A 17,840-nucleotide genomic window follows, 5' to 3' on the forward strand; every position below is an offset into this window, starting at 1 on the left:
AGTGGGCATTTCTGCTGGGCCTTTGAAGATAAGATTGTTGAGGGCAGTGCAGACTGTTCTTTAAATTTTACTGTGAATGATTCAGAAAACTAAGTGCTTATAAACCTTCTGGAGAAAGTGGAACATAATTAAAACTATTTTATTAATTTATGTGTATATGTGCATGTTAGAAGCCACAGAAGAGCTGTAGCAGTCAATCCTCTCCTCTAACCATGTGACCTCCAGGATCCAACTAAGATTGCTAGGATTGGCAGCAAGTGTCTTTACTGGTCGAGCTATCTCTCTGGCCCTGGACATAATTTCTGAAGTATACTGTAGAGACTGAGAAACACTATTCTAACATCAAGTATATTAAGATAGAATATTGCAGATATGATTGTAGTACTCTGAATTTCATTCCTGGTTTTTTCTATTCCCTCATCTTTGGAGGTAACCCACCTAACTCATGAAACACACGCAGACACGCGCGCGCGCACACGCACACACACACACACACACACACACACACACACACGCAACAGAGAACTTTCTCAACTCGCTAACATACGACTATAAAAATCCTACAGCTAATAGTATATTTAATGGTGAGAAAGTTCCTGCTAAGTCTCCTGTTCAGAGCTAGATTGAGACCTACTTCTGTAGAATTACTATTTTGCCTCATGGTCTTTTAGAAGAGACTTCAAAAGTATTTTGTGTTTATTTGAATTGCATTAGAAAAGACTTGAGAATAGAGGATCTTTGGGAAAGCCTACTCATTTGACAAACAATATTAGCACAAAGGAATTAAACTTATTTTAACTGATTATATAACAACACTCACAGGTTGAAAATGACTAATTTTTAATACAACAAACAAACCACGCCCAGATAATGTCCTAAGGCTAGGGATTTAGCACCCTTTTCTGCACTCTACATATTATTATTATTATTTTTCCTAAAACATTTATTGCTACTTATTTTAAGAATCTGGGTAACATCCTGTTAGTGTTTTATTACATTGTCACACATCTATATATTTATGGGAAGTTTTTTTAAATATTAAAACTTCTCAGCTATGGCTTCAGGTGCTGTTCGAGTGTTTCGGGTAACAAGAAAAATGTTTGGTTTGCTTATTAGGCTTTCTAACACTCACATTACATGGTTATTTATTAAGGCTTTTGAGGAAGCAGCTGCTGTGAATTAGCAATTGCTTGCTGCTTTTTCTGCATGTGAAATCTAATACATTATTTTCAGTATTAAAATGAACGTTGGCATTCTCATGAATACCATTTTCTATAGCAATCACCAATTCTCTCAAGAAATAGTATCTTTTTAAAAAAAATTTTAAGTTTTAGGCACGAGTGGGCACTGAATAACCTATAAAGAGTATTTTCAAGACACTGTGTTTTCTTCAAAAGTTAGCCAAAGTTAAGAGAAGCTGGTTAAAAAAAAAAAAAAAAAAAAAAAAAAAAAAAGAGGCAGCATATCCCGTGCTGTTTCCACCCACTCAGTCTATATTATCTTCTAAGATAGGTGTTTGAGTTTTTGCTGTTAGTCCACAAGTGACCTAGCGCTACTAAGTATTTATACATCTATTTCATCGTAACATAATCCACACTGGCCTAAAAACGGAATTTATTCCTTACCACTTATTTCACTTTTGGCTCAGGGCTCTTATTTTCACATTCCCTCAGCTTTTTGAGGCTCTCCGTATTAGATGGTAGGTCAGTCCTCTCCATTCCATGCACCTGCGCACGCTAACTAGGGACCACTTCACCTCTGTTTGGAGAACGAGAGAATGTTTGACCGCATTCTTTCAAGCTGTACACCTCTGATCTCAACTGCGTTCCCACGTCCACCTTCCTGGCCTGGTAAAGAAACTTCAGCTGTAAATTTAAATCTTCCGCCTTTATTTAGCTCCTCCCACGTGTCCTTTACCTCCACCCTACCGAACTCTAGTTCCTCTTTCCAGTTTCTCCAGTAGCCACGGGAAACAACCGCTTCTCAATTATCTGGGTTTGAAGAACAAGGGCTACTACTCCCGCTTCCACGCGCCCTGAGTTCCAAGCGTCTCCGACTTTCGGCTACTACAGCCTCCCGGGCGACACAGGGTCACGTCCCGGCCATCGCCTCTCTCCGCAGCGCCACTTCCGGATCCCCGGTGCCTCCACTTTACCGGTCCGCCTCCCGCACCGAGCGCTTCGTAGAGGTCATTCCTAACCCAGAGCGGTGGCGGCGGGGATCCCGGCCTAGCCAAGCCGGAGTCGTCCCAGGCAGACGCGCAGGGTCGTGGTTCCCGCCGCGGAAACCTGACGGACTGAGAAGCCGGCACACCCGGAAGTGGCGCGGAACCCCTGCGGCGCGTTCGCGGCGGACGCCTGGTACCAGGAGGAGGAGCGCACGCCGCCACTCTGTGGCGTGTTTACCTTGGAGCTGGTGCGGCGGCGGCGGCGGCAGCGGGCCTGGCGCCTGCTCGGCTTCTATGGCCCGAGATCCGCCTGCGTTCCCGGAGTCGACCGCCTCAGGCTGTGCCGCGCAAAGGCAGGAGTGAAGGGGGCCGCACTCTCCTCCCACGCCTGGGGGACCCGCCGCCTCCAGCCTCTCTGCCCAGTCCTGGTCAGGTGAGGCGCGCAGTTAGCGGGGACATCGCGGCGGGACAGGGAGGGCTTTCCGGAAGAAGCCTGCGGCCGCCTGTCGGCCTTGCCAGGCTTCCAGAGAAGTGCTTTTCCAGTCGCTGCCTGCCGATTCAGTTACTTAACATTTCCGTCCTTACCCTTTTTAGGATCTGACTTTGACGCCGAATTTTGAAGATGCTGGAGTCGTACGTAACTCCAATTTTAATGAGTTATGTGAATCGCTATATCAAGAACTTAAAGCCTTCGGATCTCCAGCTTTCACTATGGGGTGGGGACGTGGTTCTCAGCAAACTCGAGTTAAAGTTAGATGTTCTGGAACAGGTAAGCTGTACAGCTGTCATCGGAACATCTTTGTCTTGGTAGACATAGTTTGTTTACTGTGTTTTGAATGACATAAATTTCCTGTTAGTGTTTTGGCTACTGTGTAGAGACTTCATTTTATAGAAAAAAAAAAATACAAGGCTTTCTGTCTCGTAAGGGCTTATTCTGTTCGGATTCCAAAACATTTTTTTGGCTAGTAGAAAAACATTTCTGTTGTTTTTGTTAGTGGAAAATTTCAGCCTCTTTACTCAGTTCTCAAGCATTGTCAAATATGCACACTCTTAAAATGTCATATGAAGCTGGAAAACATTATATTCTTGTTCTTCTTTTGGGTCAGTGGAAGAGTGTGAAAGACAGCAAGGGCACACACATGTAGCGGAAAATTCTGTTCCTTTTACCAGGAAAAATGATCCTTATGGATCCTCAGAGATTGAGTAGACACAGATTGAGAATGATGGTAAAATTGGAAACATCTTTATTAATCACTTTTTAGGGGTTTTTTTTTTGTTTGCATTAAAATGATCTGATGCAAATAACTGTGACTTTAAAGTTGGCATACTCATTGGTTCACTTAGCACATTTATCAGTAACATGCCAAGGACTTCTGTTAGACTTGAGGATACACAGCATCTGCCGGAGCTCAAGAGCCAGAGAGCAGCTGCTTTGTAGGAGATAAGGGAGATGGTGATGGTTATCAATACTTTTCATAGTGTACTCTTCTTATTAGATAATCCAGACAAAGCACTAAGAAAATCAGCCCCTTCCCCATTCTTCTGCAGGCATTACTGGATGTCCTTAATATTTTTCATTTAGTTTTTAAAAATGAGAAGAAATCCTAAGTATGATGGTTGAGTTTTAAGAATGGATGTACCTGTGAATTCACCATCATCTCTGCACTAAGTATGATGGTTGAGTTTTAAGAATGGATGTACCTGTGAATTCACCATCATCTCTGCACTAAGTATGATGGTTGAGTTTTAAGAATGGATGTACCTGTGAATTCACCACATCTCTGCACTAAGTATGATGGTTGAGTTTTAAGAATGGATGTACCTGTGAATTCACCACATCTCTGCACTAAGTATGATGGTTGAGTTTTAAGAATGGATGTACCTGTGAATTCACCACATCTCTGCACTAAGTATGATGGTTGAGTTTTAAGAATGGATGTACCTGTGAATTCACCATCATCTCTGCACTTTTGTGTTCCTCAGACGAGGGACTGAACTTAGGACTCATGCATGCTGGCCAAGGGTCCTGCTGCTGAGCTGTATGCCATAGCAGTTAATTTCTGTCAAGAAGGAGGTTTTTTTTTTAACCTATTTTTGAGCCTCAGCTAAATTGAAGTGATTTCTGTCTAGCAGCGACTCCTGCTTTCTTCCTCCTCCTCCTCCTCCGAATGCTGTCAGCAGCAGCTTGTTCTTTGTGCTGCTTTTGTATTCTATTGTTTAAGGTGTCACAGTTTATCTCTTCTATCAGTAGAACTTTTGCTTGTTTAAATTGTTGGTTTTTATGTGTCTATGAACATTCTCCTGTGTACGTTTTTATGTACATAAGCATTAGTTTCCCCTAAAGTATATCTAGGAGGTAGACATATGTCTGATTTCAGTATGTATTGCTAATAGTTTATTTAACGGAGTGTATTAATTTATAGTCTTACTTATGGTTTTAAATATTTCCCAAATTTTCTCCTACTTGGTATGTTTGTTGCTTTAAATTTTTGGCTTTCTGATGGATGTATAGTGATGTGCCACTGTGTTTTATTTGAATATTTCTAATATGTATTAGCTGGTCATGTGGATATCTTTTGTAAATTTTCTTTTTTTTTTTTTGAGAATGTGAATATTTATTTGCCTGTCCTAATTGCTGTGTGGGAATTTATTTTATGTTGCTTTTGGCTCTGGATATTGAACCTAGGAGCTCACATGCACAAACCTGTGTTCTATGACTGACTTATACCCTCGCCCCCATTTTCCTTTGTGCTTAGGGCTGTCCCTATCTTGATTATGAAACCTTTGTTGTTGTTGTTTTAATTGTTTAACGTTTTTGGTAGGTTCCTTCAGATTGATTGTGTATACCATCTAACGTTATAAGTAATGCCAGCTTTAAAATCTTTTAAGCCAGTAGTTTTTTTTTTAATGAATATATAATGTGTTAGATATCAGTGCTTACAGCTTTTAGTCTTGTTATTTCACTGGCTAGAAACTCTTAACAAAATGTGGAGCAGATGTGATGGGAATGGACTTTCTATTTTGTCAGATGATTTGTAGGAGTTGGTTGTCTTCTTTCCTAGGTGGATCCTGGGGATTGAACTGGGGTCAACTGGCTTTGCTGGGCAGCTCCCCTTACCTGTGGAGCCATCTTGCCTACCATCCACTATTATTTTTTATTTTTTTTAAATTAATTTTAGGTGTATGAGTGTTTTGTCTGCATGTGTGTCTATGTACTACATGTGTGCCTCTTGTCCTTGGAAGTCAAAGAAGGCGTGAGATCCTTGGAGTTAAAGATGATTAACTTTAGTCATTCCCAGCTGCCAGGTGGATGCTGGGAATTGAACCTGGCTCTCCAGGTTCAAGTGTTCTTAACCATTGAGCCATTTTTTTTCCCCCAGCTCCTGCTATTGAAGTGTCATTTTCTTTTTTCAGTTTTGCTAGCCTTTGCTTTATGAATTTTGTGGGTCTGTTCTTGCATATTTTATCTGATCTTCATGAGTTGATCTTTTTAATCACTATTAGGTGTCCTGTTTGACCTTTTTTGGGTTTATTTGGTGTGGCAATGAGTGTGTGTGTGTGTAGTGTCTGTGAGTGTGGCATGTGTATAAGGTATATGTGCATTTGAGCCTCTGCCTATGTGTGTGGGCCAGAGGGACACTTGTGTCCTTGTGTAACGGTGTACTTGTGGAGGGCTCCATCAGTTTCCACCACATCTCTTTAGGTAGACTCTTTATAGAACCTGGAGCTAGACTGATAGCACACAAATCCCAGCAATCCTTCTGGCTCTTCTCAGCCCCTTAGTACTACAGTTACAGGCATGGTTATGCCTTTTTTTTTTTTTTTTTTTTTTACATTAGCTAAGGGATATGAACTCAGGTGCATAGATTTTATTAGTGAGAGCTGTTACTTGGGCCTGTTGATACTGGATTTTTGGGTAGGGTTTTATGTAGTCCAGGCTGGTCTTTAACTATTTGGATCTTTAGTAACATTATTTTTCCATCTCTTATGATGTCTGTCTTCCCTGATAGTAGTATATTTACTTTAGCTTTTTGTAGTTACTATTTGCATGATATATGTGATGGATTATTTTGTTTACTTGATACACTTGGGATGAGGGAAGCTCAGTCAGGACTTGCCTTCATCAGATTGCCTGGCATGCCTTTGGGAGCATTTTCTTAATTGCTAACTTATAGGACGGCCTGGCCTACTGTGTGCAGTCTCATCCCTAGGCAGGTGGGTCTGGCTATATAAGAAAAGTAGCTGAGCCAACTAGGGTAGAAAGCCAGTGAGTAGCTTTTCCCCATGGTCTCTGCGTTAGTTCCCGTCTCCGGGTTCCTGCTTTGACTTCCTGCCTTGGTTTCTTTCCATGATGGCCTGTGACATATAAACCTATAAACTTCCTCTCCAAGTTTGTTTTGTTCATGTTTTATCACAGCAATAAAAAACAAACTTGGACAATATGTATTTTGCTTTTTTTCATTTATATTTTCATATCTGAAGTATTTACTTTGTAGATAGTATATATTCACATCCTATTATATTTTTAAGTTGTCTGAGAGTCTGCATTTGGTTGGAGTATTTAATTCATTTATATTCAGTCCTTATATTTATATGGTTGGATTTTCATCTATTTTCAAATTACTTTCTGTGTCTTACATCATTTTTGTTCTTCTTGTGTGCTTTTGCCTTGTACTTTTGTATTAAGTGGTAGAGATTTTCTAGTCTTATCTTATTCTTTTGATTCCAAATTATTTTTGAGTTATTGTCTTAGTAGTTGCTCTAAGGTTTTCAATATACAGTGGATCACCACAATCTGAGATTGTTGTGTGACTCTTTCTGGGGAAGATGGGAACAAACACCCATTTACTCTAGACATGGACAGCATACCAAAGAAATGATGCCTCAAGTCTGGCTTGGGGAGCTAGTGAGTACATTAAGATCACTTATAGGAAGGAGCCAGGGTGTCTCACAGGCACCTGCATACTGAAAGGCTTACCTTCGAATGGGTAACAGCTCCTGCCTGTGTGTTGCATCCCTGGAGCTCAGTGCATAGTTTGTAAGCTGTTCCACCTAGAAGTCTGTCTTCTCTCCAGTAATTCTTTATTACTAACCCGTGGGAGGGGTATTGTTAATCATCTATCATTAAGAGCTTTCTAATCAAGGTACACTTCATTAGCTTTTTGAGACTTATAAATCTATGAGGAAATGTTTCTATTTGAAAAAAATAGCTAAGCAAGTCACTGTAATACAGGTTCTCCTCAAAAACACCTTTCCCTCTGCTTTGTTATTTTCCTGGGTAAGCATGAACGACATCAGTTTAATTGAGGTAGGGTGCTGATGAAAGACCAAAGAAACAGTTGTAGCCAAGTCTTGCTTGGTGAACTAATCAGTTTCTTGTAGTTGCTTACAGGAACATGGGTAAGGTGAGCATTTATTTAGAGCAGTGGTTCTTAGTCTGTGGGTCAGGACCCCTTTGCTCAGGTTAAGTGGTAGGGGTGGCATGGAGGTAAAGGGGTGAGTAGAACAACTGTTTCATACGGGTGAAATCAGATATCCTGATATTTGCATTACAATTCATAATAGCAGCAAAGTAACAGTTATGAAGTAACAACAAAATAATTTTGTGATTAGGGTCACCACAATATAAGGAACTGTATTAAAGGGTCACAACGTTAGGAAGGTTGACAGCCACTGACCTAGAGAATAATGGATGAGCAAAGACAGCTGCGTCTCTGAAATGTTCACCCCAGCATAGGTGATGTGTTCCCCAAAGATGCATCCATGCAGCTCCCTACACAGCTGGCAGAAGCTCAGTCACTGTTGAGACCACTGGGGAGGAGTCTTTTGTCCATTCTCAGATTCCTGAGTTGTGAAAGCTGAGGAACTTGTCCTCTGTCTAGGAAGGTGTGTTTCAGTTTAGCAGGAACGCCATACAGCATTCCCTTCTGTAACTGCTGTTGTCACTGGAAGAAGAGAGGAAAGAGTACCTCAGCTTCATTAATAAGCATCTGCTTACCTTTGGTTTCTGTGTATGAGTTTGCTTTACAATCTGGTATTACTTTGAAGAACTCTCTTTCATATTCTGCTAACAATGGATCTGTTATTTCTTCCTTATTAATTCATGCGTCTTCAATCACATCATGTTTGTTGGCATTTGTATATCCTCTGTGGAGAAATCTCCGTTCAAGTTGTTTTTTATTCTCTTTTTCTTTTTTGGGACAATATCTTACTATGTAGACCTGGTTGTCTCGAAACTCACTGTGTAGACTTGGCTGTCCTCAAACTCCTGCTTTCTGCTCAAGGTGTGTGCTACTATGTGTGGCTCGTTTATTCAGCTTTAAAAGTAGGATTGTTAGATAGTTGTTGAATTTTAGAAATTCTCTTTATACATTAGATATTAACGCCTTTTCAGCTATATGTTTTTCACATATATTTTCTCTCACATCTGTTAATTTTCTCTGTTAATGTTTTGTTTTATTTTGTCTTTGCTATCCATAGGTTTTAAGTTTGATGTAAACTTCCTTGTTTTTATGTTTCTTGCCTTTTATGTTCATTTAACATTTATTTTTATGTTTTTTTTTTTTTTAAAAGAACACTTCCCCCCGACCCTCATTATAGCTTACCTAAAAGTAATTGGTCCTGAAGATGAATCCCCGTGTTGCCTAGGCTGGTGGTAAGACTTATTCCTCCTGCCTCAGCTTCTGGAATAGCTTGGATTATTGTTGGTTAGAACTAGATTTCTGAGAGCTGTTCAGCCCTCAACTTAAATCTTGGCTAGTAATAGCCTCTGTCCAGCCATAGATATTCCTCTTTTAAGGAAGTACCTCTTCCATTCCTTTCCCTTTCTTGTAGTTCTGGTGATCAAGCTCAGAGTCTCATACATACTACCACAGGTTTATCTTCAGCTCTAAGGAAATGTGTAAATATTCCAGCAAAGGGTTATAACTGCAGCACTTTTAAAATATAGACTTATATTTCAAGAAGTAGAAATAACAGGAAGTAATTTGGTTTTGGTTACTTCAAGGTCTAGTTACAATAGTCAACATTTGTATTTTCCCCCTTTCAAAGTCCATTTGTTCTTACTTGTTTGTCCCAATACTTTTGTCTAACCAGTCTTGCTGATAATCAATGATTATTAAATGTACAGTTTGATTTGTACCACTGACATGGCTTGAATGGTTTAGAATTCCATTTGCTAGTGGAGAGAGCTGCTTCTGTTTTTAGTAGCTCAGCTGATGAATTAGGGTACCCATGACACTGAGTTCTTGAATTTAATCAAGGTGTGTCTTTTCTCTGAAAACTTCTGATTTGTGTTCATAGACTGTAGCTTTGTTAGACATTTTGCAAATACAATGTTGTATAAGTCAAGAGGTGTGGGAGTGGAAACAGTCATTGTCCAAGAAGCTCCATAGCGGTGTGACTGAAGTCAGTGCTAGCGAAGGAGGTGGACGGCCAGCGGTCGGTGTGGTAGCAAGGGTTCACCCTGCAGTCTGGCTTCATTTGTATCTGTCTTGCCTCGAGGTTTCACTTTGTGAAATTACCCAATTCTTCATGCCTCACATTCTTCATTCTAAAAGGTGGATGATAGTATTTCCCTTTTAATCTTGTGGTTAAATGATTACATGCATGGGTTTTGCTTAGTATGCAGGGTTTAGTAATCCTGTAAATACTGATTAGCATGTAGTCTTGTGCTAGTGGAACTGTATTTGAAGAAGTTATTGTATCTTTAAATGTACTGTAATGAGATGACTTGTAATGGCTAGTAACAACAAAACTTTAGTAGTCTGACTTTAGGCGCGCGCACACATACATACACACACACACACACACACACACACACACACACACACACACACACACACACAAAGCCCAAAACCCCAAAAACCAAAAAAACCCTTTGGTTGTAGTCTTACATTCAATCCACACTTATATATAGCAATAATCATAATATTAGTACCCCTTAACATCTTTAACCTGGGTTCTGTGTGAGAAGACATAGTTTAATCATTTTATAAGAAGTGAATCGGTTAATACTCAAAACTATTATTCTTACCCAAAACTTGCAGATAATGAAAGACATGTGGGAAAGTTTGTTCAGTGAGACTGGCTTATTAGTATTTGACAGAGACAGGGTTTGAGTCCGTCTGATACTTCCACAGTTACTGGTTTCAACCACTTGCATGTACTGCCTATGTTTAGCTGTATTTTTATTATGTTACTGAAACAAGTACACAGGCAAAAAATTATGTGTTTCTTAAGTTATTAAATTTACAAATAGCTACAGTATTATAGAGATAGAAATGTAGTTTTTGATTTGTCAAAAAAATCTTGTCTGGAAGTGAGATTAATATGAAGTGATTTTGGTTAAGTTTATGTTTCCTTTTTAAACTTTTGCCTAATAGTAGTGGATAGCAGTTGGATGCATTTCAGATGATGACCACATCATATCGAGGTTAAATATTTAATTAGGTGCAATGAATTAGGTCATGAAGTTTCTGTTTTGTCAGGTCAGTCTATCTGGAGTTTCTTATCTCTAGATAAGCCTGTTTTCCTACTTGGTTTTAGGAGGACTTTTTGAGATATATTGTTAGAGATTTAAGAAGAATGTCATGATGGATAGCTCAAGTCTTGCTCTTAACTCCTTCTATGATTGCTTCTATACCAGTATTTATAAACCTGTGGTATGTACCCCAGATGGTAGGCTATTCATAATAGGCAAAGTAGGGAACTGAAGCCTGAAGAATTTAGATGGCTTTTTAAATGTGACTTGTACAGCACTTTTAAAAAAAAGTGAATTTTTATTACATGTAGTTGAAAAGTTGTCATTTTGAGTAGAAGTAATACCCTTGTTTTTTTTTTTAAATTCATTTTTCTTTAAGAAATGAGCTTATATATGAGAATAAAAACACAAATATTTTGACTAACTTCTTTTTAATATTTTGTGTTTTAAGGAACTGAAATTACCCTTCACTTTTTTAAGTGGCCATATCCATGAACTGAGAATTCATGTACCATGGACAAAATTGGGCTCCGAACCTGTGGTAATTACCATCAATACAATGGAATGCATCTTGAAACTTAAAGATGGGATACAGGTAAGAAACTGCTACACTTAGTTGTTAATACTGTTATTTTCCATAGTAATCTGATTTGACATATCTTAGCGTTGGGGTTGTGTCAACTCTTATATAAATTTAATATACTTTCTCCATGTCTATGAAAGAAACGTGATTTGCAAAAAGATGTTTTAAAATTTGGATAAAGCATCTAAAGGGTGTTTTTATATAAATTTTGATTAGGTAGTCATAGCCCTTTGTACTAGGGATCATGTAAATTTCTCATTACCTATATTCAGAATAAATGAGAGGCCTGATCAACTACAGCTTTCAATGAGATTTTTACTAGTTGATCTAATTTCAGTCAAACTTGGCAAAAACAAAAAAAGTGTTTTGAATGTTTTGCAGAGGTTGTATATGGCTTTTTTCTTACATGACATATCTAGATCAGACAATTGATCTTTTTTTGGGAAGATAAAGATACATTCATCTTTATACCAAATTTCATTGTTGTTTTTGAAGGTTTGTTTTCAGAATCATATTTCTTGTGTGAGTTAAGGTTTTTAAATAAAATTTACTTATTAGTTTGTGGTAATGTGTGTGTGCCATATGTACATATGGAGGTCAAAGGACAACTTGTGGGAATTGGTTCTCTCTCTGTACCTTGTGAATCCCAGGGATTGAACTCAGGTGATTAGATCTGGTGGCAGATACTTTTACCCCTTGAGCTGTCTTGCTGGCTCAAAGTCAGTCAGTCTGTCTGTCTGTCTGTCTGTCTGCCTGCCTGCCTGCCTGCCTGTCAATCTGTCTATTTATTTTGTCTGCTAAGAGATTTTTGCAAAGTTATAGTATTTGCATTAAGCAATACCAGCCCAAGATCTATGAATTTAGGGAAGAAATAGGTTAGAATACTAGACTTTTGTGGAAAAAAAAAGTTTCCCCACTTAGCTTGCACTAATGCAGTGAGCATGCCATTCAGTTTCCTTGCTGCTTCCTCAGCACACTTGGTCTGTATTCATATGATTCTCTGAGACAGGAGCTTGCTTTGTAGGTGTGACTGGTCTTGACTTAACCTCTTGCCTCAATCTCCTTTGTGCTGGGACTATACTTGGGTATATTTGCTTTACCATTGCCTGACTGCTTTCCAGTCTTAAGGGAATTGACAGGTATGATTGAAATGCCGTTTTATAAGAACTATAAGACAATTTTAGTATATCTTAAATAGAACTTTAATTTCTGTGAAATTTAGGGTTACTTATGAACTATTAAAATTATTTTCTATTTGAAATAGATACTTTGTTAGAGTAATTCATTGGACTCCTATCTCTACCTACCTACCTATCTACTTATCTACCTACCTATCTACCTGTCTACTTACCTACCTACCTACCTACCTATCTACTTACCTACCTACCTATCTATTTATATAATCTTTGATTTCAAATCTGTGTTATCTACTCTCACTTTAATAATGTGATTCTTGGAATAATGGGCCAATGTTACATTATCACAAAATTTTATTTTGTGAATGTCTTGTATTTGAGATTTATTTATAAATCTGTAGCTAGTTATATTGCCACCTAGTTTCCTTTTATAGCTATATTTAGTAATTAATAGTCCTTGACTAATCAATTATCTGTTACTTGAATTTAATTTTTTAAAAAAAATCTGGACTTGGTTAGACTACCCATGTGGAAATTACCTTGACACTAAGTATTTTTTTCAGTGGGAAAGTAGAAATTTCAAGGCCAGATGTCCTATAAGACACACATTTTAAAAGAGACAGATTGCAACTAATTGTAGGTGCTGTGGTATCAAATCTGGTAGATGATTTAGTGAAGTCTACAACTAGTATTTGAAACTGGGCTATGCAGATGACCCATGCAGAGTGATCAGATTCCTTCCTTACACAGTATTTGAGGTTTGAATTTTGTGGTATGTACAACAAAGGGTTCACTGTCATAAACCACTTTTAAAACAAGTGTTCCTTACAGATTTTTAAAATGTTAGGGGAGAAAGAATTTTTGAAAATAGCATTGACATATGGACAGATTATTTAGCATTATACACCTCTGGAGAGTAATACTCAGGTTATCCTAGTGATTGGAATTAAAGTTTGACAAAAACCATCATAATTGAAATGACATTTTCATGATATTTAAAACTGTTTTTAGGTTTTAAGCTTCGATTAGTAGTCTGTAATAAAGTTAAAAAAAATCCTAAGTGTGTACAACTGAAGGGCTCTACTCAAACAAACCAAGCTTCATACAAGAGAAAACTTGGGAAATTAAAGTTGGAAAGCAGGTACTAGATGGTATGCATATGGAAACGTTCGTACTGCTAAAGTATGACTATGAGCTGCTGTCTGAGCCTTAATTGAGGCTGATGTGCAAACACAGTTACAAGCTTTGTTAGGGAGGTTTGGCTGATTTTCTAACACCTGTGGATTGCTTACTAGGCAGTGACCTGAAAGCCTTACTTAGTGCTTTTTGTTTTTCAGCAAAGGCCACTGAGGGAAAGAGATTTCTAGTGATTCATAGCAAACAGGGTTGTAATCAGCTGCCCTAACATGTATTTGTAACATTGTAATTATAAGACTTTGTTTTTTTTTTTTTTTTTAGGCCAGGGTTTCTGTGTGTAAGCCCTGGCTGTCGTAGATGATCTACCTGCCTCTTCCTCTCCCAAGTGCCGTTGGTCCAAGGCCACCACTGCCAGGGTGCACTGCCACCACCTGACATAGTTACAAAACTTGTAGGATGTGAATGAAGACTACCTTGGTGTTCCCTCAAAACTATTTTTGATATTTAGAAACTTCATTAGTAATGCATTTAATTCTTTCCTATTTACTCTGAGAGTCACTTCTGTGTCAGTCATTGTCCCTACCTTTAAATCCTTTGGACTTCTTAGTTTAACCTAATTTTTTTTTTCTCTTTTTGGGCATTATATAAGAATTTAACTTATGACATATTAGGAACACTGTGGTGTAATCTAATAAAGTCTTGTGAGTACAAAACTCAAGAACTAAAACAGTATATAATAGCTTACATGCTTTTTGTCTAAAACAACTCTGATTTTTGTACTACCTACAAAGTAAGTACTTAAAATTTTTTTGTGTTTGTTTGAGAGAGGTTATCACTATGTAGCCCTATTTGTCTTAGAGCTTGCTGTGTTAGAGTGGTCTTGACTCTCAGAGATCCACCTGCTCAGCCTTCCTAGTGCTGGGATTAACAGCTTGTGCCACTAGACTTCCTCACGTTAAAAAAACTTTAAACTTAAAAAATGCAGTCATTTTAAGGCTGTCTATAGTATTAACTTTGTTAATAATAAGGTTCAAGAAATCCTTTGAACCTATATCAAAGCTCCAAAATAGTACACTAAAGAACTAATAATATACTTTTTTTAAATTGTTGTTGTTAATATATGCAGTTATAATCCTGTCTTAGTATTTGGAGTTACATGATTTTTTTCTCATTATTATTATTATTATTATTATTATTATTATTATTATTATTATTTTTGCATTTTTAGTTGCTATGAGAATCCCTTATTGATTCAAAATTTTTGATTTGCGTTGTGGAATTACCATACTTTATTCGCTTTCTCATTTCAGATGGTTGTAGGCTAATGACCTTGGTAATGAGAGTAACACAGTCCAGTTTCTGTCTGTAGCTTGCTTATTTCAAGTCTTAAAAGCAAGAGTTTTGTATATTCTATGGGTAGCCTCTTTATCGCTTTTAGGGAAGGGAGCCCTTGCCTCTTGTGATAGGCTGAATAGTCTGGCAATTTGGCTTGTATAAGAGCTCCAAAAGCTGCAAACTTGTTAATAAAATTTATAAAAATTCATTATATTATTATGTGGGTGGAGGATTATATTAAGTGGAGCCAGTGACTAATTTCTAAGCACTGGCTGCATACCTATTGCCCGAAAATGTCAGGCCTTAGGTTTGAGTTCTTGTTTCATGTGTTGTAACTGGAATGAGTAGGTAGTTTAAGGAGGTGAATGGAAGTATCAACAAAAGCAGACCCATTTGCAATTCCCTGATTTTACTAGACTGGCCAGCAAGTCCCACAGATGGTTTTTTTTTTTTTTTTTTTTTTTTTTCCCTCTGCTCTTTAGTAGTGGAATTATAGGCATATGGCACCACAGTCCCCAGTCTTTTTACAGGAATGCTGGGATCTGAACTCAGGCCCTTGTTCTTGTGGGGGACAAGCAACTGACCACCTCCTACCTAGGTCCTTTTGTGCTTCTATTGTTGTTGTTGTTGCTACTAACTGTTAGTTTGTGGTGTTTCTCTTATCCTGGTTGAGAACTTTGCACAGTCTTTTGGTTGTTGTCCTTGGGTTATTTCGTTGGCCAGCAGCATCATTATGAAATGCTGCAGCAACACAGGTTTTGTCTTTCACACTACAGTCTTTTCTCTGTTCTCTTTCACTAATCTATGGCCATGCTGTTGACCTTAGCCTCTTTGCTTTGCTGCAGATCTCTCTCAATGCCTTCCTTCAGTAGCGGTCTTTCACCTTTATTGGCTTAATTGATGCTTTGCTGTCATGTTTAGAGTGCCAATTTCTTATTCTATGTAGTTTCACAAAAGTCTTCCTAGAAGCATAAAAGTAAAATGTGAGATGAGTATAAAACTAACCGTTAAAAAATGTTCAATCCAATAGATAGTGGTATTACTATACTTAGTATAAGGATTATTGTATTCATAATCGTTTGCAATCTCCAGCACAGTCTAGTTTCAAAACCTTTTATAATCTCATTAAAATACTCTGTACCTACTGATGCTTATTCTAATCTGCTTTCTGTTTCTGTGGGTTTGTATATTCTAGTATGTTACATAAAAGTAATATAGTATGTTATATTCATATCTAGCATCTTTTGCTTAGTAAGAAGTTTTTGAGAAGTTCCCAGTTGGTGGAACTGTTTGGGAAGGATTGGGGGGGGGGAATGGTCTTGTGGGAGGAGTTAAGGCCTTTGAGGCTTCATAAACTTCTTGACATTCCCATGTGCTCTTTGCCTCATGTTTGGTGGAAGGGCGTGTGGGGAAATCTAGATGTGAGCTCTCATCTGCTGCTTCAGTCTCCGCCTGCCTGCTCTCACATTCCCTACCATGATGGTCATGGACTCTAACCTTTTGAAACTGTAAGCCCAATTAAATGCACTCTTTTATAATTTGCTTTCTTTGTCACCAAAATAGGAAATTAGTTAATACAGAGTATATGAGCAATTTGTGTTTATGGCTGGATAACATTGTATAACATACATATAACACAATGTACTTATCCATTTTTTCATAGATATAGACACAAGTTGTTTTTTTTTTTTCCTCTTCTTGGCTGTTAAGAAGATTGATGGGATTACAAATGTTATATATAACCTTCTGAAGAACATCAGCCTACATTTCTCTTGGGTCTAACCCCATGGCAAGTGTTTCTGGGTCCATGTGGTAATTCTTTGCTTAACATTTGGATGGCTTGCCAAACTCTTTCCTGTAATAACCCTACCATTTTGTGTTTTCACTTGTAATATTCAAGAGTTCATTACTGTTTACTTATATTCATGAAACCAATTATTTTTCTTTTATTTCATAACAGCTAAGTATGAGTGATACTATATGTGTTTTTGATTAGTATTTTCATAGTAACTAATGATGTTTAACATGTTTTCATGTTATTTTTGACCATTTCTATATCTTTATAAAATGTCTTTGATTATTTTAGTAAAATATACTTAAAGTACTACTTATTGTCACCATCCCTCCTCCCTTTCCTCCCTCTCTCCCTTCCTTCTTTCTTTTTTTAAGACAGGGTTTCACATTATAGCTCTGGATGGCCTGTGTAGACCAGGCTAGACTTGAGCTCCATAAATTTGCCTGTTTGCCTCCTGAGTGCAGGGATTAAAAGCTGGCCTTTATTCCATTTTTAAATGTACAGTCAGTGTCTGTCTTAGGGTTTTACTGCTGTGAACAGACACCATGACTGAGGCAAGTCTTATAAAGGACAGCATTTAATTGGGTCTGGCTTACAGGTTCAGAGGTTCAGTCCAGTATCATCAAGGTAGGAGCATGGCAGCATCTAGGCTTGATGCAGGCATGATGTAGACAGAGCTAAGAGTTCTACATCTTCATCTGAAGGCTGCTAGTGGAAGAGTCACTTCCAGACAACTAGGGTAAGGGTCTTAAGGCCACACCTGCAGTGACACACCCACTCCAACAAGGTCACACCTCCTAATAGTGCCACTCCCTGGGCCAAGCACATACAAACCATCACAGTGATGCTATACATCATTCCTCTATTCGTTGCCCCTGAGTTTAAGTTGGTAAGCAGCTTGATTACATCTTTAAAGTAGGAAGTAAACTGGTTATTCACAGTAGGAAGGATTGTAGGAAATGATTGCAGAGAATGTTACATTCCTTTTGATATATTCTAGAGAAAAATGATAGAGAGATGATGGAACTAAGCCAGTGCCTCTGGAGAAGTGGAGACAGATTATAGAGGCAAGCACAGGAATTCAAGGGGATGCTTCTGGAACTGATGTGAATTATGGCATTGTTAGCTGGGATTTTTTTTTTTTTTTTTAATGAGTTAAAAAAGACTTAGCAAGTTCACATGCGCACATAATTAGTAATTACTCT

General features: G+C 38.0%; 1 protein-coding gene across 6 annotated transcripts in view; it reads left to right on the forward strand.

The window, feature by feature from the left end:
* Nucleotides 1-2,013: 2,013 nt before the first annotated feature.
* Vps13b (vacuolar protein sorting 13 homolog B) overlaps nt 2,014-17,840 on the forward strand; it is a 567,993-nt gene continuing 552,166 nt past the window's right edge. For 3 of the 6 annotated variants that reach the window (XM_076911259.1, XM_076911261.1, XM_076911260.1), the window contains exons 1-3: nt 2,014-2,600; nt 2,762-2,936; nt 11,101-11,244. In XM_076911259.1, coding sequence (XP_076767374.1) covers nt 2,790-2,936; nt 11,101-11,244 — 291 coding nt within the window. In that variant the 5' untranslated portion in view covers nt 2,014-2,600; nt 2,762-2,789. The remainder of the gene's footprint in view (nt 2,601-2,761; nt 2,937-11,100; nt 11,245-17,840) is intronic. The other 3 variants (XM_034516325.2, XM_076911256.1, XM_076911258.1) reach the window with 3 other exon arrangements.

Source organism: Arvicanthis niloticus, chromosome 13, assembly GCF_011762505.2.
Source record: "Arvicanthis niloticus isolate mArvNil1 chromosome 13, mArvNil1.pat.X, whole genome shotgun sequence".
NCBI lineage: Eukaryota > Metazoa > Chordata > Mammalia > Rodentia > Muridae > Arvicanthis > Arvicanthis niloticus.